Below are 27,231 nucleotides of genomic sequence, written 5' to 3'. Positions count from 1 at the left end.
GGAAATTTATGAAATCCAAGTAATAACCAGGCCAAACCCTGCTTAGCTTCCAAGAACAGACGAGACTGGGCGTGTTCAGGGTGGTATGCTTTAAGAAATCACATTTTTCCAAAGTGATAAAATCAATGTAGCAGCAAACAGCTATCTAAAAAGACTGGTTAGTGTTTATGTGCCCACCAAAATCACCTTGATTGAAATGGAAGATTTAATTTCTAGTCCAGCTTTAAATGTCAAATTCATGAGGTTCATGGGGTGTAAACGACATAGACTAAAGAGAAAAAAAAGGGAAAGGGATTTTAACAAGGTGAAGCTAAATAAATAGATCAGTCTTTTGGAAATGGACATTTTCTTTCCATTTGTACAAACTTTAACTCAATCCCCTTCATCACATATTAGGAAAAATTCAGAGTTAAACTGATCTCACAGTTAATCACAATCTGTGTTTTTCAGTCTCTTACACACCTTAGTTGTTTTTTATGTGGAGATGAAGCTGCTTGAAAGACTTTGCCAAGCAAAATAGGTTTTGCCCACCTTTGAGATATGTTTGGAAAAAAAGAGAACACAACTTTGTTTTTATGAAGGGAAAAAAATCTTCCAGATGGTGAGTTAGAACAAGATCCCAACATGATTTAATGAGCTCGGTGGATGGCTGTGCCATATTGTAACTTCCCATTTCACTATTCTTTAAAAAAAATGGATGCGGGTAATTTCTATTTTTGAGTGTTTTGGGGACCACTGCATTTACCTACTCAGGAACAGGATTCTGACACTGAAGGAAAATGATTTGCCATCAGAAGGAGATGGGATGTGATTTGTTGTTAGTACTGGTTACACATGCTCTAGCCACTATCGACCCTGTACATAGGGTATTGTCACTTAAAAGTAATCTCAGAATTTTCACACACAAAGAGTAGAGAGTTCATTCAAAATTTGCACATATCATCTGTTTTGAATTTAAGAATACTAAGTTCAGTTATGTTTGGAAAATTCCTTCTGCATTCCTTTTGGGACTGCAAACTTGGAGGCAAAAGCATCAGGCCCAGCTTCCTCCCCTCCAGCCCATCCCCTGTTGTTTAACACCCACCCTGAGGAAACAATTTGGTGAATTCAAAAGCTAATTTGGGGATATTGACAGAACTCAGAAAAGTTACTTTGATAATTAGTTGCTTACAGGTATGATTCCAAGACTTAGAAGCAGAGATGGGCACGAATCATAAAAATGCTCTCTCTCAGGATGGTGGTGGAGGCAGAGGTTGAAGAAGAGGAGGCAACAGGACTAGGCAGGGAGGTGATGGGGGTAGTGGAAAGGATGTGGAGCATCAGGCTGTGGGGGCAGGGGAGACAAACCAGGAAGTTAATTAAAGAAAGTTTGTGGTTTGGGTCGGTTCAGGTTTGTCAGCTTTGACAAACGCAAACCAACGAACCAGCAATTGTTAACTAACTTCTTGGTTCATTTTTTAGTTGGTGCCCATCTCTACTCAGAAAGCATTTAGTTACTGTTAAGTTATACCTAAAAGTAATTATCTGCATTCTTCTTTCCTAAAAGAAACTAGGATGGTTACTTTCTAGTTATTTGAAAGCATGTGATGAAATAGCACAAGCTAGCAGTTGAACTGTGCAATATCCATCCATTCACTTTTTTAGTTACACACTCTGTGGTATATACCGTATTTTTCTGTGTATAAAATGGCACGTTTTCCTAAAATCATTAGAGCAGGGGTCTCAAACTCAATTTACCTGGGGGCCACTGGAGGCAGAGTCTGGGTGAGGCTGGGCCACATCAGATTTTCCACAAGAAAAGCTTTGTTAAAGCTTTTTGTGTCTGAACAGGGAGGCTCTGTCTGCTGACTGGCCATCGTTTATCCTCCCTCCTCCTGCTGCTGCCCCCAGCACCCTCTGGTGAGAACCCTGCCCTGCAGCAGGACAAACAGGGTTGACCCAAGGAAGCAGCTCCGTTGCCCACTCAGGACGACCCACAGCCGCCGATCTTTTGCACCCTTCCTTTGCACCCTTTTGCTTCAGAAGGGGCACCAGGGTGACCAGCCTCCAGCAGATCAGACCAGCTTGCCAAGGGAAAGTGTGCCAAAAGTCATTTGCCACAGTCATAGCCTCCCTGTTCAGAAACACTATATTTGGGTGAGCATTCAAAAGCCAAGGACAGAGGCAAGGTGGAAGGGAAAAGGTGGCTGTCTTTGGCGATGGCCCGGCTTGTGCGTTGCTCACCTGGCTGTGAGCAGAAAGAGGAAAGGGGAGGTGGGAGGGAAGAGCACAAGTCCTCCTCCTTGCAGGGAACTTGCTTTCGTAAGTGTTCCCACCTGCATGTTTTGATCCAGAAGTAAAATGAGTGCAGCAAACAAGCAAGGACGACAACCCAGAGAGAGCAAGATTTCCCCCTGTGGTCTGCTCTTGCCCACGTGTTACCGTTCTCCACATAAGAAGTGTGCCCTCTTTAGATGCAGGTTGGGGACAATGGAGGGATGCTGCAGGAAGACAAGGCACCCAAGTTCTGTGGAGGGGTGGCAGTAAACCACTGGAGTTTAAATTCCACAGATTCACACACCCTTAGCAGCTGTATGCGTCCCTTTTGCAAGGCTGGCCCCATCAGCAGAGTAATCTCTCCCCTGTACCCAAGGGCTAATGGGGCTTCCTGGGGCTTCTCGACTCCCACTCTGGCAAGATGCTGTGGTCTTGCCCAGTGTGGCTCAGCAAGACCGAGGGGAGCACGCGCAAGAAGGCTGTTCTCTCGGCAGCACCCCCTCCCATGGCACATCTGGGCAGGGAGCGGAGGAGCACCAGGCAGGGGGAAGGAGAAGTGCAGAGAGGATGAGGTGACAGCAGCAGCAGCCTCACCAGGTGACCCATGAAGAGCGGGGAGGAGAGACCTAAAAGCAGAAGCCCTGGTGGTGCCAAACCAACTGAGGAAGAAGACTGCCGGGCAGGGAGAGGGCTCCCCTTCTGGATGAGTGGGTGTTTCGGGGGAGCAGGCGGGGTCCAGCCCCTACGAGGCGGAGAGGAAGCCCCGCGCTTGCCAAGTAGGTGCTGCTGCTGCTCCCGCTCCTTTAACTTTCATATTAAGGCAGGGGCCACAAACTAATTTCCCGCAAGCCGCAATTGGCCCCTGGACCACAAGTTTGAGACCCCTGCATTAGAGGAAAAATTGAGGGTCGTTTTATACATGGAAAGAGATGGAGGCAAAGGACCCAGTGCTGGAGCTCACCTCCAGCTCACAGCACCATCTTATCCCCTGCCGGATGGGAGGAGGCGATTTGGGAGGAGGAGGCGGCAGTGGCGGTGGTGCAGCAGTCAATGGGCAGCCTCGCTAGGCCACCTCTTGTGGCTGCCCATTGACTGCCACCACCGCCACAGAGTCACAGTGAATTTACGTGGACATAGGTGAAATGCACTTTTTGTAATATTCGGAGGTCATTGTTTCTCCCTCCTGGTCTCACTCCATGTTCTTGTGAGTCAAGGTGCGGCAATGCCTGCAATGCCCAGGCAAAAGGGCACCCACACTCTGCCAGCCTCAACAAGGGAGACGCTTTTTGCTGACCACGCAAGCACCTCGCTTGTTTTCTCACCAATGGAAGCAGCGTGGGGCCTCTTTAAGAGCGGGAGAGGAGGAGATCCATTTAAAAATGGCCCTGGAGAAGGATGCTCAAGGAAGAAAGTCAGGAGATTGGGGGCTCTTTGTGGTGTGTGGGTCACATGCTGGTGGGGGAGAGAGTGTTTTGGGCTTGGTTGCAGCCCATCTAGCTGGTGGGGTGGGGGCATGTATTTTTACAAACTCTTCTAGTGTTTGCGTTCCTCCATCAGAGTAGGAGGGAACTGAGGAATGGTAACCTGTTGAGCTTCTGCCTGTAGTTCCTCCTTGGGCGTGTTATCTTGGGTGGCAATAGATGAAGTGATCTGGAGGCAGTGGCAGCAGTCAATGGGCAGCTGTGAGAGGCAGCCAAGCGCAGCTGCTCCTTTGCCTTCGCCTCTCGCGGTTGCCCATTGACTGCTCCTCCGCCTCCAGCAAGGGTAAAAATTGAGGGTCGTCTTATACATGGGGGGTCATATACAGTGGTGCCCCGCATAGCGACATTAATCTGTTCTGGATTAATCGTCGCTATCCGGAAACATCGCTATACAGATAGGAAAACCCCATAGGAACGCATTAAACTCCATTTAATGTGTTCCTATGGGGTGAAAACTCACTGTTGAGCGAAGATCCTCCATAGCGCTGCCATTTTCGCCGCCTCGGTAAGCAAGGGCAGTGCACGAAAATGCTTGCGGCAGCCATTTTGGTTACCCGGCGGCCATTTTGGAACCGCCGATCAGCTGTTCTAAAAACATTGCAATGTGAAGATCGGTAAGCGAAATGCTTACCAATCATCGCGATGCGATGTTTTCCCTATCTAAACATAGCAATGCGATCACATTAGCAATCACAAAAAATAGATCACTATGCGGATTCATCGTTAAACGGTGCGCTCGTTATGCGAGGCACCACTGTACATGCAAAAATACGGTATCCTATGCTATAGGAGCTTGCTTTATGACTTCTTGCTCCTTTGCATAACAAAAGCACAATAAATTGTGTCCATTAAAATTGTGCTTAATTTGCATAATCCATATGGTCTGGATTATTTGGCGACCTGATATAGAACATGATGGCTTTTAAAAAACACCAGGTATACACAGCTCTGAGGATAAAGAATAGATGTGGCCATTTATCAGAACAGTCAACAATCAATCAGTCAACAGGGTAATAATGAGGGGGTCAGGCTAGCATCATAAAGTGGTAATCTATCTGATTGCCTCATTTAGTATCTAAATAACATTCTGTGTACACAGTTTACTGCTTTTCAAACACATTTTCCACAGCTGGTGAGCATGCTTTTTATGTAACCATAAACCATTCTGCAAACATTACTTGGGAGCTGCTTCTTCATCAGAAACATAAATGAAACTGCACACAGATTTAAATGATTACCGCTAGATAGAAAGAGGTCAATCTATCTTTACAGTGAATCTGGGTTTTCTTTTTTCTTAACCTCACATTTAAATGTTTTGTTTTTATTCAACAAAATTATTTCTCTTATTCAGAGTTTGCAAAAGTTACAAGCCGCTCTGAACACGTGATTTTACTGGTCTGAAGAAAAGGCTGTGGTTAAACAGAAGCGATCCCTGATTCCTTGTTTCATGGAGGTTATTTTCAGCCTTTAGATTTCTGAAAAACTTCTTCAATGTAAAAGTATATCAGAATAGTGAGTTGTGTAAACAAATCCAACAAGAAGTAAGAAACTGGGCCACATTGCCCATGATGTTTTGATTTGCATGTCTGTAAATACAATCCCTTGTTATGCAGACAGATTGACTCTGCTAGGAACAAGGTTTGGGTGCACCCCCTCCTGAAGATATACTTAAAGGACTACTCATTCTTGATATTTTCTGAAGCCAGCCATACAGTCCAGCATGCCCCCCAGTTGTGAACCATTACTCTGGCATAAACTATACATTATCCATTCATATACTGTATAGGGATTTAGGCATACATTTGCAACTGAGCAGTCATACTTCCAAATGCAACTTCTTATTGTCTCCTGATGGCCAACCAAAAACATAGCAATCTGATTTGCAAACTACAGGAGGTATGAATAAGATCCTATGATAACCAGCAGACACTTTCAGCACTTAAGGAATTCTGTCTTTTAATGAAGGTCTATCTATAAAGTACAGTATAGGTTGATCCTTAATATAATAACGTAAACTGTGCAGGCAAAATAAGCTAGAATCCCAGGGACGCTTCCTAGGAAGTCACTTCTACTGGAACAGGTAGTTAAGTCACACCCAGTCCTATTCTACTGGACACTTGTTACCTCTTTGCGTGGGTTTCAGTCTAGATGATAAACAGAAACTCTGTTTCTATTCTTAGCAGAATGGAATTATTTGTAAGCAGCTCCAGCAGGTACCTTGAGATTGCCCTACTTTGGCTAAAAAAACATTTACATCCCATTTCACGTGACATCTTAGTACTGAGGCTGGGCTGTCAGTCTTTTTAGTCTCCTTTAAATATGTATGATTTAAATGGATCATAAAGCATCTTGCTGTAAACTTGATTTTGTATTCATGTCTGCTCATTGCAGTGAACCAGTTAGTTGCTCCTCTTGCTTTTGAAATCATCATGATAGTGCATCATACTAATCACTATATCTGAACTATAACACTATTATACAGGATTTTACTTGTTTTATTTCTTGCCAGCCCCTTCAAAGGATCATGTCTTGCCACAAAGCTGTCTCTATTGGCCACAAATATCAGGTCTTGCTTTGGACATTTTCACAGGTTTTTGCATCTGCCATTCTTCTTCCTATGAACACACCTGGCTTATGTCATTGTTTCACTGTGCTTTGCCTTTATGAATTTTTGATGAATTGTGCTTTGAGATACATGTTTTAATTTGGGGAAAAAACAATTTGAAGTGGCCTTTTACACACCTTCTCTTATGCAATGTCAGATCCACCTATAGGTCTGGACTAGCCTGTGCCTAAATTTGTTCTGGTCATTTTGTGTTGTGTTACTTTTTGTAATGTCTGAATTTCTACAACATAACAAGGAAGTTATGGGACCAATCAAACTTAGCTTCACTGAATGGAGTTGACTCTCTTATTCTTCAAAGGAACAACTGTGATGATCTCACAATCACTGTATTTGTACCGTGGGGCTTCTAGGCTCTGAAAGTCCTTACCTTCTGGTGGACCAAAGGTTGGCACACACTGATCTATGCCTATCTGTGTATTTGGAATGGGGTCAGCAGACAGAACAGGCCTTTCTACCTGTTGGTCTCACAGTGAACTATACCCCTTTTGAAAAATAGTATGCCACAATTGGAAACCATTTGCATGGCAGAATATCACAAAGAGCAATGCCAAATGTGGAACTCTGGCTTCTCCTATGTCACAATGCTGCTCTATGATTCACCACAGTACCATGTGTTCTGACTGGCAGAAGCTGCCAATACCATAAGAAAATATTTTTCTGAAACCTATAAAGATGGAGGTATTCATATACGAATATGAATATCCCTGCACAAGTGGACATAATGAGGGTCCACTCACCGTTCTGCCACTGCTGCGACCTCTGCGAAGCCTTCCAATGGCTCCGGAGACTGCATTTGACGAGCCACTCTTCGACCTAGCAGAGAGGCTTGTCATCCCACTTCCTGCCAGGAGTGGCGAGCCAAATGTGATCTCTGGAGCCATTGGGAGGCTCCATGGAGGTTGTGGCAGCAGCAGAATGGTGAGTGGACCATCCAGCCTCATGGGGCTGGACCCTCATTATGTCCACCTGTGTGGGGGTATTTGTATTCGTATACGAATACCCCCATCTCTAGCCTAGACTTCACTTTTGACAAAACATAGATTGAATCCAGTATCTATTGTTTAAATATTTCACTGGGGGTGAAGGAGAAACAAAATAAAAACAGATCTGACATCTTAATAAATATGGAAATTTCACAACATATATCATTTTAAAAAGAAAGTAAACCAAAAGTAACTATTGAATTGAGTCGAGCTGATGATTTAAGAGAAGTGGTTTTAGATTCTAGACCTAATCAAATCAAGTGCTTAAGTCTGCAACAACCCACCTGATTCCTGTGACAATTGGAAAAAATGTAGTTAAGTACATTTAACAGTGTGGTTACATTACTGAAATACTCCTGAATATGTGGTAGTATTATTGGAATTGATGTAAAGTCATGCGGCAGTCATATGATATTTGAACTGTGTGTTCCCTTGGGGCAATGTTTAATCCAGTGTTTTTTAAAGAGCTGTACCAATGTTGGGTACTACACTCACAATTTATATCATGTTTATTCAAATTGTTGCATTTCCAAGACATCTGTGGATCTTCACTTATTTATTTTAATATTTCAAAGTGACATAGCGCTATAACAATGCAAAGATAAACAGCAGGCTAGTGGGGCAAGGGAGCCTGCCCAATGGCTGTTTGGCAGGCAGGTGGGAAGCTCACTGAACAACTAATCAGTGCACCGTGGCTGGCTGGAAGCAGGCGGGTGGAACAGCTGCTCTGTGCACTGCTGAGGGAAGGAGCTCACACTGGCTACTGCAGAGAGAAGGTGAGAGAAGGTCATAGCAAGAATACATACATACATACATACATACATACATACATACATACATACATACATACATACATACATACATACATACATACATACATACATACATACATACATACATACATACATACATACATACATACTTTTAAGAATGTGTGTATATGAAAGAGAGAGAACACACACACACACACACATGAGGCCTGTTTATTCTAATGCAGGCTTGCGTCTGACCCCATTTTGTACAATGTAAAACATATACGATTTTATTTTTGTAATTGATGACAGGGAAACACAGTCTTCGTTTGCACATAAGAATTCTCAGGAAAATAGCTGAGGATTTGAGTGCCTGGAGGGAAAATATTGTAAGAGCAGGAAATATATGTTTCTCCTGAGTGTGATTTGGCCCCTCTTGCATTTTGCTCTAATTTTTACAATTTTTAAAAACAATGCAGTGCCTTGTGTGAAAAGTTATAACGCTTTACATTACCAAAAGCACAAGAATGAGAAACATTACCTGTTGCTTCCACCATTCCTTCTAGGATTACAACTATTTCTAATTCCTCTTTGGGTAACTGGGCTTTGGAAATCTCCCAGAAGGGACTCTGTTGGTTTATTTCATGGCTGATGATCAGTGGTGAAACCAAAAAGAGGCGATCATCCCCAGTATAATATCCCACATTGATATCTGTCTGGTTGAGTGGAATAAATTCTCCCTCTTTTGTCTGTTTAGACTTGATCAACTTAGCTCTTATTGATGCTTCCACAATGTGCGAATTCCTAAGGTCCCCAACTCGGAACATCAGACACAATTTTCCGTCTCGCATGGAAATGACAGCATTTGTAGAAAACACCAAGGTTTCTGCTCTCTTCTTAGGCTGGGATATTTTTACAAACATGCAGCCAACCATGAAAGCATTAACGATAGATCCTAAAACCGACTGAATTAAAAGTAGGATAATTCCTTCAGGACATTTGTCTGTGATGACCCGATAGCCATACCCAATGGTGGTTTCTGTCTCTATGGAGAATAAAAAGGCTGAGACAAACCCATTGAGGTTACTGACGCAGGGGGTCCATTTCTTATCCCCTATGTGCTCCATATCTCCTCGGATATATGCAATTAGCCACCATATGAATCCAAAGAACAGCCAAGTCACAGTATAAACCATGACAAATATCAACAGGTTGAATCTCCATTTGAGGTCAACCAAGGTAGTGAAGATGTCAGTCAGGTAACGATAAGTCTCTCTCACGTTTCCATGATGGACGTTGCACTTTCCATCCTTCCTAACATACCTCTGGATTCTTCTCTTAGTACATTCTTTGCTTAAGTGCTTTGGCAGATCTTCTCTGGCTTGTTTGGGCAACTTTGGTGGAAGTATTGTAACAGGGCTCTCCACGTCCTGCTCCATTGAGTCTCCTTCCAGCACATTAGCTGTTATTAAAGAACAAAGGAACATAATTACTGATAGTGCATACAGAAAATTGATTCATTAGACTCTTAATAATTCACCCTACTAGTTACAAGACACAACTGGAGTTTTTTCACAGTGCTAATAAAGCATTAATGATGAGAGGAACAATAAAAGATCCAGGAATTGGCTGTAGGAATAGTAATAGTTTATAGCATGTTACTGATAAAGTTAAAATTTTAAAGAATGATATGTATTGCTGTCATTTATTGCAATTACTTTATCACAATTTTATCTCACTCTTCCTGCAGAAACATCAGGGAGATACAGTACATGTAATTCCTGGCTCCATATTTTACAGCAGTCTTGTAAGCTAGGTTGACAGATGTTGACATACCCAAGGCCACCTATGAAGTTTTATGTGTGGATTTAAAGGTAAAGGTAAAGGTTCCCCTTGACAATTTTTGTCCAGTCGTGTTCGACTCTAGGGGGCAGTGCTCATCCCCGTTTCCAAGCCATAGAGCCAGCATTTGTCCGAAGACAATCTTCCGTGGTCAGATGGCGAGTGCGACTTAGACACGGAACGCTGTTACCTTCCCACCGAGGTGGTTCCTATTTATCTACTTGCATTTTGCATGCTTTCGAACCGCTAGGTTGGCGGGAGCCAGGACAAGCGACGGGCGCTCACTCCATCACGTGGATTCGATCTTACGACTGCTTGGTCTTCTGACCCTACAGCACAGGCTTCTGTGGTTTAGCCCGCAGGCCACCATGTCCCTATATGTGTGGATTTAGGTGAGGGTTTAATCTGCGAATAGGTAACATGGAGTCCCCAGATGTTCTGAGACTACAACTCCCAGCATTTTCAACTACCAGCTAATACTGGCAACAGATCGGAAATGCAGCTCAACAATAACCGGAGAGCCATGTTTTGTCCTTCGTTTGCCAAGTCCAACCCCTTGATCTTGATCTCACACTGGTCTCTTGGGAAATGGCAGCTGAGGAAATGAGAGAAAAAAAGATAATGTTTGGATCCCGGGCTTTCAGCACAGCAGAAACAAAGACCAGTAGTTTTGCGGATTCATGTTATTAATTTTCGATTTAAAAACATAAAGTGCTGGTTTAAACTTTTGTGGATAATTCTTCTCTTTTAGAGTTGGGAGCAGAATAAATCCACAGAGGAACACAGTGAAGTAACAATGATCACTTCTTGGTAGACAAAGAAGCATGCTTATCTACACTTGTTGTGTGCTGTCAAGTAATTTCTGACTGATGGTGACCTTACAAATTAATGAAGCTGATTGGATAGCTCAGTGCATCAGCAGCGTATTAGGTATCTTGCTCCAGAGCCAGAGTCTGACCTTTCACTGTGCCTTCCATAAGAAGAGCCATCCTATGTAGCCTTGGAACAGTTGCACAGTCCCATAGCAGCCTCAGCAGGAAGGAATGGTAAAGACTTCTGAGTACTCTAGTACCACTATAGGGTAGTGTATTCTACACCTAAAAATCCATGGGAAAGGTTATCACAATGACACATAATTATTTAATATGAATTAAAGACATCCCAAAAGCTTCTAATGAGAATTCAGGCTTGATTTTCTCTAGATCAGGGGTCTCCAAACTACAGCCCACGGGCCACATCCAGCTCGCCTTGCGTTTTTATCTGGGTTGGACATAGGAAGAGGAGGTGGGAAGCTGTTCAATGAGCTTCCCACCTGCCTGCTAATCAGCCATTGGGCAGGCTCCCTTGCCCCACTTGCCTGCTGTTTATCTTTGCAAAGACAGCAGGGGTGGGGGATCGTTTGGGTCCCTCTTCCCTCCTCTTCCTAAGCCTGAGTGGGGATAGGAAGAAGAGTGAAGCCTTATCTAAGCAATCCCCCACCCACCACTGTCTTTGCAAAGACAGTGGGGGATTGCTTGGGTCCCCCTTCTCTCCTTTGACCCTCGAAAATGTGCAAAATATATGATGTGACCCTCATATTGAAAAGTGTGGAGACCCCTGCTTTAGATGTATAGGAATAACTTCATCTATATACATAGGAATAATTTCTTTCTCTGATTTCCTCTTTTGTTGTCAATACACAGGCATACATAATGTCAGTTCCTTTATATGTGTATCCAGCCCACAAGCATTTGTACATGCAGGCATGTGCACACATGCACATACACACATACTCTATAGTCAGCCATTATTAAAGTGTGTAGAGCAAACACATTTTACTCTGCTGGTTTTAATAATGCCATAGTGGAAGGAGAAGAAAATTGAGTCCTCATAAACTGCAGATGAGAAGGCAAACTTGTTTATGAAATGTGTTGCTTCAGACTGTAGGTGAAAATCTGCAACCAACTACAAACAGATTTGGCTTATCTTTGCCATTACACTACATTTACTCACTTAAGGTATGGATAACTTTATTGGTTTTGGTTGGTTGCAGAGTATCAGATCCTGAAGGCTTTCATCCTTGAAACTTATTGAGCCATTCATCCTATCAGTACATCGCTAGACTTTAGTCCATCTTTCTTCTATTTGTGAGAGCTGCTGATTTCTCCCCTTTTGTGTCTCCCATTTACACAGACAGATACCTTAGTGTTGGAATGGAGCAGATGATAAATCTCTATCCAGGTGTTCCTGGATGAGATGGATTATCTAGTTCCATTTCAATCTGGCTTTAGACCTGGTTATGGGATGGAGACTGCTTTGGTCACCTTGGTGGATGACCTACATTCAGAACTGGACAGGAGGAGTGTGTTCCTGTTGGTTCTGTTTCAGTACCATCAGTTGTGGTATCCTTCTGGGCTTTCTCTCTGGAATGGGACTTGTTTGATGGTGGCTCCGGTCCTTCTTGGAGGAGAGGACTCAGAAGGTGGTGGTGGTGAACTCTTGTTTGACACTCTGGCCACAGTATCCGTCAGAGGTCTGTTTTGTCCCCTGTGCTATTTAACATCTACATGAAAATGCTGGGAAAGGTTGTCCAGAGTTTCTAGATTTGGTGTCACCAATATGCAGATGACAGCCAACTCTATCTCTCATTCGTATCTAAATCTGAGGAAGTTGTTTCAGATCGATGTCTGGTATCAATAATGGACTGAATGAGGATTAATAAATTGAATCTTAATCCAGACAAGACTGAGGTGCTGCTAATCACTTTAAAGACAGATCAAAGAATAAAGATTCAGCCCATGCTGGATGGGGTTGCACTCCCCCTGAGAACACAGGTGTGCAGCTTGGATGGGCTCCTGGATTCATCTCTGAGCCTGGATGCCCAGATTTCGGCAGTGTCTAAGAGTGCCTTTGAGCAGTTAAAACTGGGGTGCCAGCTGCATTTCTTGAGAGGTATGACCTGGACATGGTAACACATGCCTTGGTTACATCTTAGCTGGACTACTGTAATGTGCTCTACATGGGGCTGGTTTTGGAAAGTGTTCAGAAATGTTAGCAGGTTCAAAATGTGGCAGCCAGATTGTTAACTGGGGTTGGTTACAGGGATCACATAACCTCAATCCATTTTGGGGTGCAATTCAAAGTGCTGGTTTTAACCTATAAATCTCTAAATGGCTTGGGTCCAAGCTATCTTAAAGACCATATCTCCCTTTGTGAGCCTTCCTCAGATGTTAAGACCATCAGTGGAGCCCTCTCATTCAGTCCCAGCACTCTCACAGGTACATTGAGTGCGGACACAGAAGAGGGCCTTCTCTGTTGTTGTGCCCAGAGTTTGGAACTCCCTCCCACAGGAGGCCAGCCTGGCCCCACCTTTGCTGTCCTTCCACAAGCACGTGAAGACCTTTCTCTTCAGGTAGGCTTTCCCTCAATGGCTGTCTGTCTAAGTAGGGTCTTGAAATCACAATGAGTAGAATTTTGTTGTATTAATCTGTTTTAATAATGCTTTTATTTCACGTTTGAATATACAGTGGTCCCTCGCTTAACGAGCGCACCGTATAACAAAGAATCCGTATAGCGATCCCTTTTTGGGGATCGCTATACGGAGCTGCCCCAATCGCCGCACTCGCTTTGCGACGACTGGGGCGTCCGGTGGCCATTTTGGAGCCGCTGAACAGCTGTTCGGCAGCTCCAAAATGGCCGCCGGATGACCCGAAATGGCCCCGTCAGTGTTTTCACGACCTCGGTAAGCAAGGGGAGGGCGCGAAAACACTGACAGGGGGCCATTTCGAGTCATCCGGCGGCCATTTTGGAGCCACCGAACAGCTGTTCAGCGGCTCCAAAATGGGCACCGGACCAGCGAAAACATCGCTGGAGGGGTAAGTTTTGGCACCTATTGGAACGCATTAAACTAAGTTTAATGCGTTCCAATAGGCTTTTCCTGCCCCGTACAGCGATGTTTTCGCATAGCGAAGGTTAATCTGGAACGGATTAACCTCGCTATGCAGGGCACCACTGTAATGTATATTTAATTATTTTAAAATATTTGAATCATTTATTGTTTTTATTTATCTGTTTTAATGGTTTAAGTTGCATTGGGTCCTTTTAAAGGAAGAAGGCAGGGTAAAAATATTTTAAATAAATAAATATCCCTCTGAGCAGTTCATCTAGCAAACACTCTCCTTTTCCCTTCCTAATCCCTCTGTAATGCATTGCTTGACAAAATAGCCAAAGAAAAAAGTGGGCGTGATGACCTCATGGAAGTCATTTTCAAGGCCAGCTAATCATGTTTTCATGATATAGCCAAGTCTCTTCTGCCATCACACATCTCCATCATACCCACCAAGCCAAGAATATAAGATGAAGGCCAATGGAAAGCATTCTGCGGACAGAAGCACATCCGCAAAGACCAGAATTTCTGTGCATAGGCAAATGCCTTTCAGAAGGGCATGCTCTATTTTTTTATTTCCTCAGATCTTTTCCAGCTGTCAGGCATACCCCCCATGTCAGTCATTTATTTCAAAGCAAGGAAGAAAACTTCGGTAAGCAGTCAAATTTCTGTATGTCAGCCCCTCAGTCAAGATATATAACATTTAACAAGTATCTCATACTGTTACAACTGGAGCAGCAGCAGCTTTTGCAGTGGACACATATCAAGCAGCTGAGTGGTGGATAAATTTACCATTTTTACATAATGAAGTATTATAATAGAGTCAGTGCCTCCTGCACACACAAAGGATAATAACATAGCAGAGGAAAGGATTAAAATTTGAAATGGTGATGACTATGAACCATCAGGCCAGTTCATTATACCGTGACTTGCACCATCTTCTCCCATAGATTTTCTTCATTAAATGTTCAGCTACACTGTTTATCTCCAGACTTTTCTGAAAGTTATCAGAATACGTACTGGATTCTTTATAAACAGCGACACAAATGACTAGTATAACCATCACAGCAGGTCAATGAAATTCACAAACTTTCCCTTCCAATCGAAAAGCAGATATGAACAGTTTCTCTCTCTTTTTCTCTCTCTTTGGTAGGGAGAAGGAAACTGAATATTTTGCAATTTATATTAGAAACTTCCAACTTCAGGTGTGGAGGGGTTCAATGGTTAACTGTTCAGAGTTTAGATTCCTTTTGATGAGAGAATAAACTGAGGACTACAGGAGTATGTATCTTTTGTAACATCTATTCACACAAGTCAAGTACATGAGGAACAAACTCCTAAAACAAACTAGAGCACTTCTAATTCAACATGAGATGTTTAGAGACCAATTGCACTCCAAAATGGCTTCATTTTCTGCAAACTCAAAACTCTGCTCCTGCTATCTTTGTCTCAGCCCAAATTTAACTGTAAACATGCCTTCCAGCATTTTCCTGTTCTTTTCATGGCAAATTGCTTTGTATGGTTTTCAATACTTCAGCTCCTTTGTTGAAGTTACTGTGGTGCATACACATTATTCAGGTTGGTTGGTAAGTGGTACACAACCAGGAAAAAATTAAATCATGCCAATTTTAGTAGTCAAAGATCTGAATCACAGATTTGCTGATTCACAGACATAGCTGTTTTTTGAAATGTGTGGCCTTTGAAAGCTCTAGCCCTAATGTTTTTAATCAGAGGTTTTTGTCTAAGTTGATCATTTATGAAAAAAATATATTACATTTGTTTTTCATGGTCTACTCAGGGCTCTTCCAGACACAGCATTAGTTTATCCAAATGGACCTTGTTTGCCAATCACTGATAATATCAATGTCAACCATTCACATGGTGTAAAGTTTGTCTTGGTTCACACAGTGATAAAACCTGTGATTTTGTGAACTGTTTTTCTGCCCTGCTGAAGATATGGGGAGATGGTTGTTGTCTTGAATTGCTCTGTTTTTTTTTTTTGAGGGGTTAGGTTGAGTTTAGCACTGTGTGAGGGCTTTTTCCTTTCTTCCTCCCCTTCTGCTCCATCATCTGCACTTCCTTCCTTCCTTCCTTCCTTCCTTCCTTCCTTCCTTCCTTCCTTCCTTCCTTCCTTCCTTCCTTCCTTCCTTCCTTCCTTCCTTCCTTCCTTCCTTCCTTCCTTCCTTCCTTCCTTCCTTCCTTCCTTCCTTCTCCAATGCCCTAAGCTGATGCAGAGTGCTGCTTGACTCTCGTTGCTGGGGATAGTGTGCCTGACAAGATATGAAGGCTGGTTGAAGAAGCTGGTCTTGCTACTGCTGCCGCAACCACCTCAGCTGTCAGTGCATGGAGATGGGACAACCTGAGGTCTTGTGCTTGTGGTGAGGTGGAAGCAGCAGCAGGTTGTTTGGGAGACATGTGTATGTGTGCATGTGCACACACAATAGCTCAGGACATGGAAGAGATGAAGCCTGACAAATCCTTCTTCTTGATAAAAAAAACCTGATGAATTGGAGAAAGCAGGGCAGAGCCCTAAGTAAGTAACTTGGTATTGTGCAAGCCTTATGTAAGTTAGCTTTGACATAGCCTTCCCACTCACTTGGGAATTTGGCCCCTGGAGTATGGGTCAATCTGCAAAAATGGTGTTCAGCCCCACTGAAGTTCTCCAGCCCTGATGAAAGGAGACATTTTGTGCAGAATTAAAATTATCTCTGTCAATTCATGGCATTCAGGACAGTTATTTAAAGAAAGCTCTGTCACTTCCTAATTTGCTTGAGACTGACTGACTATAAATGAACCAAATAATTCAGTGGGCCAAAGTACCAGCAATGCCACGAGGACATGTTGCTTTCAAATTATACTTCAGTCTGATCTGAACTCTCCAGAAATAAATTTAAGATAGGGTAGTTTGTGAGGTGTAATGTTTGTATTATAACTGGCAATTTTACAGGTAATTTGCTGCATTGGCAGGGAGGATTCAAATTTAGGGATGTCAAATATTACTTCTGGCAGCAGTATAGGAACAAAGAGAGAAGAGATAAATTATACGCTTTTTCCAGCTCTGAAAAAAAATTACATTTTGGGTTAATAATTAAATACATGCTTGTCAAGTTGATTCTGATTTATGACAACCCTGTACAGTGTTTTTCTGGGTAGAGAGTATCATGGACTCCAGGTCACCACAGAGAGGACCCACTTGCCATTCAGTTACACTATCCGTTTGACACTTGGTGTGGATTCTTGCCAGGCGGGTCAATGCCCTAGTGATTGAGAAAGCTTTCTGTGAGCCTCTAAAATTGGCGAGGAGCTGGGACAAAGTGACGAGAGCTCACTCCATTGCGTGGATTCGATCTTATGACTGCTGGTCTTCTGACCCTGCAGCACAGGCTTCTGCGGTTTAGCTAGTACTTTGCTCACTCACTGTTCTATCTGACCTTTTATCCCATTATCCCCTCATGAGCTGGGTGAAACTTCCCACCAATCAGGTGAATCAATTAATTGGTTTCTGCTGCATGAGCACTCCCAGGATCTCCACAGGTGTAAACCACCCACATGCCATGAGAAGTCAGGCGTGGGCTTCTTCTCAGAAAATATTCCAAGGCCATAGAAAAGGTTTCACAGGTATTTAGGATATCCTGACTCAATTACCCAAATGTACATTCTTAATTCAGCTCAAGCAGTTTTAACATTTTACAAGAAATAGAGAGGATGATTAAGCCCATTTCTGTTGGTTTCATCACAGAAAGTACTCAGGTACCATTCCCTTCTTCTGGGGGAGGGTATCTTGCAACTGTGCAGCTTGACCAAGGCTACATAGACTGGCTCTTCTCACAGGAGGTACAATGGGGAACTGAACTCCCAACATCTGACTCTGCAACCAGATACCTAAACCTAAGTCAGCCATATCTGGGGGTATTAATTCCAAAATATTCAGTGGCCCTGCAACAGGTTCAGCAAGGGTAAAGAATACAGTCAGACTCTCGTATCCGTGAGAAACCAGTTCCAAGGCCTGTCATGGATGCTGAAAAATGCAGATTATAGTGAATGCTATACATAGCATAGTCTCTGGCTCCCTATAGTGGTCAGATCTGGTAACTTCATTGTTGAAAATACATACTCTTTGGATTTTTTTAAAAGATTAAAACATTTTCAGACCATTGATAAGTGAATCAGTGGATATTGATCTCATGGATAAGGGGTTCTATTTCAATGAATATGAGAAATTAGGGTTGGAACAAAAATTCTTCTTTTTCTGCAAAGCAGAGATATCCCTCCCATCTCAAAAAACATCCAAAAAAGCAACTTCTCAGCTCTATCATTACTCTCATGTATTACAGGTACAGGTGCATACATGCAGCAAAGGATTCCAGATAAGCCAAGCAAAGTTGAAAGCCATCTGCTGCAGGGAAAAGATCCATACCTAGTGGCACAGTGTTAAATTTGGACATGCAGGTGCTCATCATAGCAGAGTCCATTGCCAGGCCCTCCCAAACAGAGAGTACAAAAATGCAGGTAGCTGGAACAGTCCATACGGACAAATGAATATGGTGTTGTTGTTTTTTAAGCTAATGACTCTTGATACATTATTCAATACCAGGTGACCCTCAAACATTTTCTGTTACAGTGGTGATAGCTTGCAACTACTCTGTTGCAAGTGGTGATAGCTTGCAACAATATACTGTTCCTAGAAAATACACTTCCCCAGTTTCTGTTGCTGCTGAAATCAAAGGGAAGTCTGAGAGAGTGGTGGATGATGTTACAGACCTCGCAAGGTGGACCCAGTGAGCCTGGGCTCCACTATAACAGCAATCACATCAATGAGGGTTGAATATGATCAATAAGAAGGAACCTTGAGGTAAAAGTCTGGCTGTAGATTTATTTATCCACGATTTCCAAAGCAAAATGTTAATAATAAGTGAACAGACATTCTATTCCACTCTACTAGCAGGATTCAGTTTAGCCAAAGTCAGCAAAGCTGGGCAGACAATGGCTTCTTCCATATATTAATGGCCAAGTACTAGCAGCACACCAGCACTGATCTAGTTACAGTACATTCAGCGGGATCTGAAGGCCTTAGGAATGGACCTCAACAAATGGGAAAACTTGACATCTGACCGTTCAGCCTGGAGGCAGGCATTGCATCACGGCCTCTCCCAATTTGAAGAGACGTCCAGCAGGCCAAGGCAAAGAGGCAGTCCCAAAAGCAGCAAAATCAGGGAGCTGGACAGGGGACAGATTGGATTTGTCTTCAGTGTGGAAGGGATTGCCACTCTCGAATCGGCTTCCTCAGCCACACTAGACACTGTTCCAAGTCCTCTATTCAGAGCACGTTAACATAGTCTCTGGAGAATGAAGGATGCCTAATACAATAATACATTTTTATCAGAAAGGAGCCATGCATTAGTCAGTTTATGTAACTGAGATAGCTTGATACAGTATGAGCGGGTCTGAAAAAGTTACTTGTAGCCATATTGGTTGAGGATTCTGGGGGTTGTAGTACAATTACTTTCCTTGTCAAGTTCTGGTACTAGGTAGCCTTTGTTCATGTAGTCCATTTCATAATTTCAACTATACATTTCATGCAAAAGCTGTTTTACTCATTTTTTTTTGGGCGGGGTATAATTGCAATGCTAAAATATTTAACCTGCAATTATTTTCTACCATGTTTGGTTCATTTTATGAGTAACATCAAAGTACAACTCAACCCCAAACTGTTTTTTTCTTTTTAAAATTATAAACCACAACATAAAATACATAAACCAAAATATAAATCAATTGTGTTCCCTACCACCCTAGTCACAATGCAAGACAAAGCAATGCATTTATTTCTAATGGATAGCATTAAATAAATAAGCAATAGCACTAACTGAGCATTACTCCCATCTTAATGGAAAACCATATCCAGACTATTCTTAATAAATGGGAATTTTGTTTAGCACCTTGTTAAAAGGAACCTTGATTCCTGTGAAAATGTTACCTTTTGGATCAAATGAAATAACTCTGTTGTCAGGCATTCTGCCTCCATCATGACCATCCCAATATCCTCATGAAACTTAGAAGGAAGGCCTGATGATGATTCTTAGCATTTGGTACTCAGTAGATTGATTGACTGTCTGAATGATTGATCGATTGACTCATTCATAATAATAAAAATAATAATATAATTTATTGTCATTGTAAGTATATACACAGTATACCCATACAACGAAATTCACAGACACCCAGAGACCAGACACATGCACACACATAACATTCCCCAAACACTCCCCACCCACTAGAAGTCCCCCACTAAAAATACAAACATCTACACCTCAGGCCAAGTAACACAGTCCAACTAATTATTCACTACTGGTGGTCTTTAAGCTCATTATTAATTGCAATTCTAGCTCTAGGATAAAAACTATTTAGAAAATGTGTGGTCCGAGTCTTAATTGTTCTATATCTTCTGCCAGACGGTAACAGTTCAAAAAAGTTATAAGCAGGATGGGAAGAGTCTCTCAGGATGCTGTGTGACTTCCTCAGACAGCGGGATGTGAAGATGTCATCCAGGGTTGGTAGCTGGAGCCCGATGATAATCTGGGCAATTTTAATGGTTCTCTGTAGAGCTTTTTTGTCCGCTACAGAGCTACTCCCAAACCATGCCAGAATGCCATAGGTTAGGACACACTCAATGGTGCTATGATAGTAGGACAGAAGTAAATGCTGTGATAAATTTAACTTCCCAAGCATTCTCAGGAAATACAGCCTCTTCTGTGCCTTCTTTATTAGCATGTTGGCATTTATAGTCCATGAGAGGTCCTCTGAGATGTAAGTACCCAGAAATTTAAAACTACCAACTCTCTCCACTTCCTCACCGTTTATGTACAGTGGTAAATGTACATTTCTCTTCCTCCTAAAATCAATTATGAGTTCTTTAGTTTTTTTGATGTTAAGTGTGAGATGATTTTCTTTACACCATAGTATCAATCTTTGTACTTCCTTTCTATAAGCAGACTCATTGTTCTTATTTATGAGTCCCACCACTGTCGTATCATCTGCAAATTTAATAATTGCATTGGTGTTATATAGTGGGGTGCAATCATGTGTGTTCATTCATTCATTCATTCAAATTTAAATTATTTATATGCCCCCTTTTTCTCCATAGGGGACCCAAGGTGGCTCACAGCAGATAAAATGAGAAATGTAAAAACATTACAGAAATATCACATTAAAAAAACAAATAAATATGCATTAAGATTAAAACATTCAAACATAAAAATAAATGAAAAATATATGTCTCTAACAATGGAGGTTCTAATGGTTGTTGTGGGTTTTTTGAGTTCTTTGGCCATGTTCTGAAGGTTGTTCTTCCTGATGTTTTGCCAGTCTCTGTGGCTGGCATCTTCAGAGGACTGGAGTAGGAACTCTCTCCATGCTCTGTGCTCTCTACTTGGCTATCTTGGCTTGTGGTCTAATTTAATTAATTTGCCATCAATGAATTTGTCTATTACTTAAAAAAAGGACTTTTGGTATTATGGCCATCATCACAACCAGTTGACATTATAGAGTAACCCCAGGTTTTTTTTTTAGTAGTTATGTTAATCAAACTACATGTTACCTTTTCATATACAGCGTGGCAGTTCATTTTTCCCCATTCAAAAGTAAGTGTGGGAGATGCATTCCAGAACATGATCCTAAAGTGGGATGCAGTGGGCTTTAACCCTTTGACCCCCAATCCAGGTGGTCAAAGCCTGGCCTTGATCTGGATTGAGTTACTTTGTGCTTGCAGTTTGTATAGGGTAAGAAAGTTCCCATTTGTTTCAGTACCAGTGGAAAGTCTGCCACTCCACCCTCACTAAGAATCTTCTGCAATCTGGTCGTGGAATTTTTGCAGACAAAGCCTGTGCAGAAAATCCACATGGTGTTGACAAATGAATTTCATTCCCAAGAGTACAAGGAAATGCTCATTGACCTCAGCTGGCTCTTGTTAATAAGCTTTCTGAGGAATTCAGAGAGTTGTGTAGTTCCAAAGCAGAACTTTTTCAAGCACTGGTTAAATGATAGAAATTCACTATCACAAGATATGGTGATGATTGCATAACGCAGACAGCTTGACAAGGGGATTAGACAGATTCATGCATGGTTAACCTGTCTTTGAATATCTATCATTGACACCAAGAGCCAAAGAAGGCTGGCACACCCCTTTCCTAATTCTGGACTTCCCATAGGCATCTGGCTAAACAGTGCAGGAAACAGCATGCCTTCAATCTGATCCCACCTGGCTGTTTTGTTGTTGTTGTTGTTGTTGTTGTTGTTCTTGTTTGAAAATTAAGAATAGTCTTCATTCACATATAAATTGCCTTAAGTTACTTCAACTTACTTAGTTGAGGTCAGAAAAAAGCAGGAGAATGTGTCACAGAGTTCTGTGAAACCAACAATTTGTTTATCTCAAATACATGCTTCAAGCAACTGAACAGATGACTGTACACATGGACATCATTGGATGGTCAATAAAGAAATCAAACAGACTATGTAATTGCAATCAGGAGATGGAGAAGCTGAATTTTCTCTGCCAAAACAAGGCCAGGAACAGACTGTGGTGCTCATAATGAGCCGCTGATGTCAAGCATTAGAGTAAAGCTGAAGAAGAGCACTAAAAGAATTCTAATGCCAAAATATAATTTAAGAAACATTGTTGATGAATTTAAAGTCCACATAAAGAACAGGTTTGTGTTACTAAACTCAACCAATTTTGAACCACAGATAGTATTAAGTAAGAATGTAAAAAGACAACTTCTGTAGTAGAAAGAAAAGGAAACTACACAGTTCTAAGAAATACTAAGAAATACTTAGAATTGCTAAGGGCAGGAAAGAAGTAAGAGTCCTGAATAACCTTTTCAGCAACTATCACAGAGATAAAAGGAACTGTTATGGCCAGTGCAAACAAATAGCTGACAATAACAAAGGAGGAAAAAAGAAAATATCCCATCCAGAAAATCAGTGGCATCTAGATAATCCAGGTAAAACGTGGCCAGCTGGGTAATACAGCGACACTATTTTCAGGGCTCAATATGTGGCAAGCAACTCGTTGCACTACAGATACCTGTAGTATATGCACATATGTAGGAATAGATTGACCTTGTTATGACATACTTCTCAGTAGCCATTTTTATTAGTTAAGCATTTAAAAATGGCCCTTCATCCTTGCATATACCAGGGTAGTGCAAAAATAGTTTAAAAATATAGTTAAAATATAGTTAAATAGTAAAATTTTTAAATATTTTCAAAACTAAGATGGACATCAAGAAACAATCAAACAGACCGAATCAGGCAACTGAAATGTCTTGGGAAACAAACAAACAAAAAAATTATTCTGGTGCCAATCACATTTCTATGGGGAAGGTGTTCTATAATTCTCACTCTTATATCTGAGGAAGTGGGCTTGTTTCATGAAAGATTATATTAAAATATAGCAGTTAGTCTTTAAGATGCCACAATGTATTTTATTGCTTTATTTTTTGTGTATTTCTTTTTGATATGCTTGCCCAGACTAACGTGGTTACAACTTCGATAACTGCAGTGGTATACCAAAGAAGGCAATCATCCTTAATGGCCAAAATCCTTGGCTAGCATAGTAAACTACACTAAAGGAGGTCCATTGAATCAATGGAGATTTAGTCAGTCAATTCCATTGTAAGTTCCAATGATTCAAATCACAGCTTACCTGAACTGTGATTTACTTTAGCATAGTGTGTTGCAGCTGGAATAGGCCCATTTGAATCAATGGAACTTAAAGAAGACTTTACTCAATAACTCCCCAATGAGTCTACTCTAGTGTGATTTACTATATTAAGCAACAGATGTAGGCCATTCATACATAGGATACCCAAAGATGTACCGTTGAGAATTTTGGTTATAACGTGTATTCTCATAACATTAGCAGAGTAAAGAGATATTGGTTTGCATAGACACCATGACACTGAGAGAGTAAAATATCAGCTTAGTCTATTTACATATATACATAGAGAATAGACATTCATCTGGAAGCATAACATGACATGATACAACACATAGCATAGGAATAAAGTGATCTGACTTACAGCAGATAAAATGTCCCCTTTACACATGACTTATGTACAGTTCTGGGATGAATCAGAAAATACATTACTTCATTTTCAGTTACACAAAGTTTCATCATGCACCACAGCTATACAACAGTAAGTCTCACACTTTGGTAATTACACCTGAATACAACCAATACAATGACTCAGGTAAAACCAGCCATTTTACATTTAACTATACAACATTTATATTTAATACATATTCACATCAAAATCTCAACATGTACTTGGAGAAGAGCCCCCCCCCCCTTATGACATCAAGTTATGGGCAGACTGATTTAGGGAGATGTCTCTCGAGAGTGAAGGATGCCTAATCTAAATCTCCTGCAAATATCTGAACCATGCAGAGACTTGTGCTGTAAGGAGACTTCCATTGTTCTGCTTAGGTGGAAAAAGGCAGTTGTAAAGAAATGCATTATTTGCTGCCATTTGTCATCTGGACTATTGCAACAGGAGTAACGTGAGCTGGAATTGTAGCACTCTAAAATCTCTCTCTCCAGTGTTTTTATTACTGGAAGAGAACATTGTTAATCAGGACTATAGTGCATAGGGAAGAAAAAATTTAAGACTAGACTTCTCTTTACTGTCATTAAAAAAAGGAACCTGTATAGCAAATAACTCTACAAAAGGAAAGCTCCTATTGGCACCAGCGCTTGCTTTTTTCTTCTTACCATTGGCAGCACAAAAACACAGTTTTTTAAAATTGGGAGCCCGGAGTGGGATTATTTATTTATTTGTGGCATTTCTTTCCTGCATTTACTCTAAAGTGAACGTGAGTTTCTTCTTTTCAGCTTCAACAGCTACCCTGCAAAGTAGGTCAGATGGAGGCTAACTGGTCCAAAGATACCCAACAAGTCTTCTGGCAAAGTGGGGGTCTGCCACAGAACCCTCCAAAGTCCTAGCGCAACCCTAATCACAACACCACAATGGCTTCCTTTCCCATATGCTGGACTTCCATGAAAAACATGCCCCTCTTGGAATTAGTATCAATTTAAAAACAATTAAACTAACAGTAAGTCCCACCAACCAACCAATCAGTCAATCAATCAAAGGATTGACCTCATAGCAAGCAATGTCTTGACTGTATCATGTAGTTAGATCAAAACTATGGAGCATGGCTTGTGGCGATGGTTTTCTAAAAACCGCCCTTGTTCTCCCCAGAATAAATTAACCTTTTCACATATACAATTATAGCAGGCCTAGGTGAGCTGGTGTATTTTAGAATCATCCTCATTTCATATTGATGCATGATCTTTTCAACCGGCTTGCCTATACATCTTAAAATACATCCAGTACAGCTCAGCAGAAGCACAAATAATTCAAAGCTTCTATAGCTTTATGAATCTGAGGGAGAGGGAAAAATGATGAGTTCTTTTTAAAAAATATATCTTTCTACTTTGGTAAAATATGTGTTTGGTTTCCTGTCTAGAACTGAAAGCGTACAAAAAGAGAGTTCCTGTGTTTTTGACAGTCAGGTACAAATGATGGAACGTATTTGGCTTGTTCTTGTTCTTCTCATCTTTGTGCTAAGGTTGTACAAAGTCAAAAAGAGTGTGTAGTGCTGCCTTGTGGAATGCAGAGTCCCAATTCAGAGTTCCCACAGATTTTGGTACATTGGAACCCACTTTCACCTAGAGCAGGATTTTCTCCCTAACATGCTAACTATCTTTATGCAAGAAAAAAATTCTTTGTATGTGGGAGATAATCATTTTTCCACCTATATTCTATAAGCCAAATAGAAACACCAATGGACAGATGATGCAATATTGTATAGATGGTGCCACCTGCTTGTGTAATGTAAGTAGAAGATCATTAGGAAAAGCAGCCTAAGTGAGGTGTTCATTGAAATAAATGGGGCAGGGCTCCCACACCTTTAATTGTTGCATAGGAGAGTTTATTTACTTGTATGCCTCCTTTCCTCCAAGATCTCAAGGCAGAATACATGGCTCATCTCATTCCCATTTTATCCTTCCAACGACCAGGTCGGGTAGATTAGGTTGAGAAAGGATGATGGTGACCCAGTGAGTCTCATGGATTAGTGGGGACTTGAATATGGGTCTTTGAAGTCAAATTTTGTGCAAAACCTACTGAGATCCCAAAGATGCATCCTTATTTTGAACCTGTCTGCCCTAGTAAGATCAGAGATAATTATCTGCAATATAGCTAGAATACTGTGGTATTTAATAACATATATTTGATGAAGCCTGCAGTATATTGCTGAGTTGAACTGTAGTAAGATGGAAAATCATAAATAAAAAGTGAATTTGAAGATAAAAGGAGAAATAGTTCTGTTAGCTAATAGGGGACTTTTGTTACCTAGTCCATGTTTAATTTTGTGTCATTATTGCAGAAAGCTGATGCTAAGAGAATGGCTTTTCCAGAAATTTCTGGTGCCAGAAAACCTAGTAAATGCAATCTGCCGCTGGACACTGCCTTCCCAAAGATAGAGAAAGAGGCTAGGAAGATGGAGCAGATGGTGTTTAACAAAAGGGCATTTGGCACACTTTGGTTGCTTCCATATATTTACCCTTGTTTTCTGCTGCAAATACATATAAAGCTCCATCTTCAGGTTCAGCAATCAACATCTGGCAAGCCATTAACATAATAGCTGACTGTGATAAATTTCTATTAGCTGTCACTGACTTTAGCATTACATGGTTCACCTGATATTGAGCAATCAAACTTTCAGTCTCATACACATGGAAATTTCAGACACGTTCCTGTTGAAGTAGCATTGCCACAAAATAAGCAATCACATTTTGCTTTTGGTCTGTGTGATCCATTGTAACAATATCATTATATTCGACTACTTTCTATTTGCTTTTCTCACTCTCCTCCCCATTGCCTTGATTATTTATTCATGGAATCAGGGTTGCTGGTTTCTTTTTTCCGACAGTCATCATGTGTGGAGGGTTTCTCCATCACCCTGCTTCCCTGAGGGGAAAAGGCCCACCTGCTGATACTTGGATTGGCATGGACTCAGGAGGGGTGCATAAAAAGATAGGAGGCTGCTTTACACAAAGTCAGAACACTTGTCCCTCTGGCCCAGTGTTGTTGTCTCTGGCTGGCAGTGGCTCTTCATCGCATCAGGCCAAGGTCTGTTCCATCTCCTTGTGGGGAGACCTCTTTCAACCTGAGAGCAGAATTTACTTTTAGAGAAATTCCAGTGGGCTCACATTCCAGTGATCAACAGGGCCAAAGATGAAGGAAGCAGGATGAAAAATATCAGCATATTTAGCTTAACACTCTTACTGCCAATAATCGAATCTGAGGAGAAAATGTTTTAAGGTTCTAAAGCAAGGGAAACACGTACAAAAGCTGGAGAACCA

General features: G+C 41.5%; 1 protein-coding gene across 2 annotated transcripts in view; it reads right to left on the bottom strand.

The window, feature by feature from the left end:
- KCNJ6 (potassium inwardly rectifying channel subfamily J member 6) overlaps window positions 1-27,231 on the bottom strand; it is a 159,296-nt gene that overhangs the window by 12,599 nt on the left and 119,466 nt on the right. For both annotated transcript variants that reach the window (XM_020789349.3, XM_020789351.3), the window contains one exon: window positions 8,640-9,560. In XM_020789349.3, coding sequence (XP_020645008.1) covers window positions 8,640-9,560 — 921 coding nt within the window. The remainder of the gene's footprint in view (window positions 1-8,639; window positions 9,561-27,231) is intronic.

Source organism: Pogona vitticeps, chromosome 3 (genome assembly GCF_051106095.1).
Source record: "Pogona vitticeps strain Pit_001003342236 chromosome 3, PviZW2.1, whole genome shotgun sequence".
Taxonomy (NCBI): Eukaryota; Metazoa; Chordata; class Lepidosauria; order Squamata; family Agamidae; genus Pogona; species Pogona vitticeps.
The sequence above is the reverse complement of the archived record's forward strand: the minus strand, read 5'-3'. Positions and strand labels throughout refer to the sequence as shown.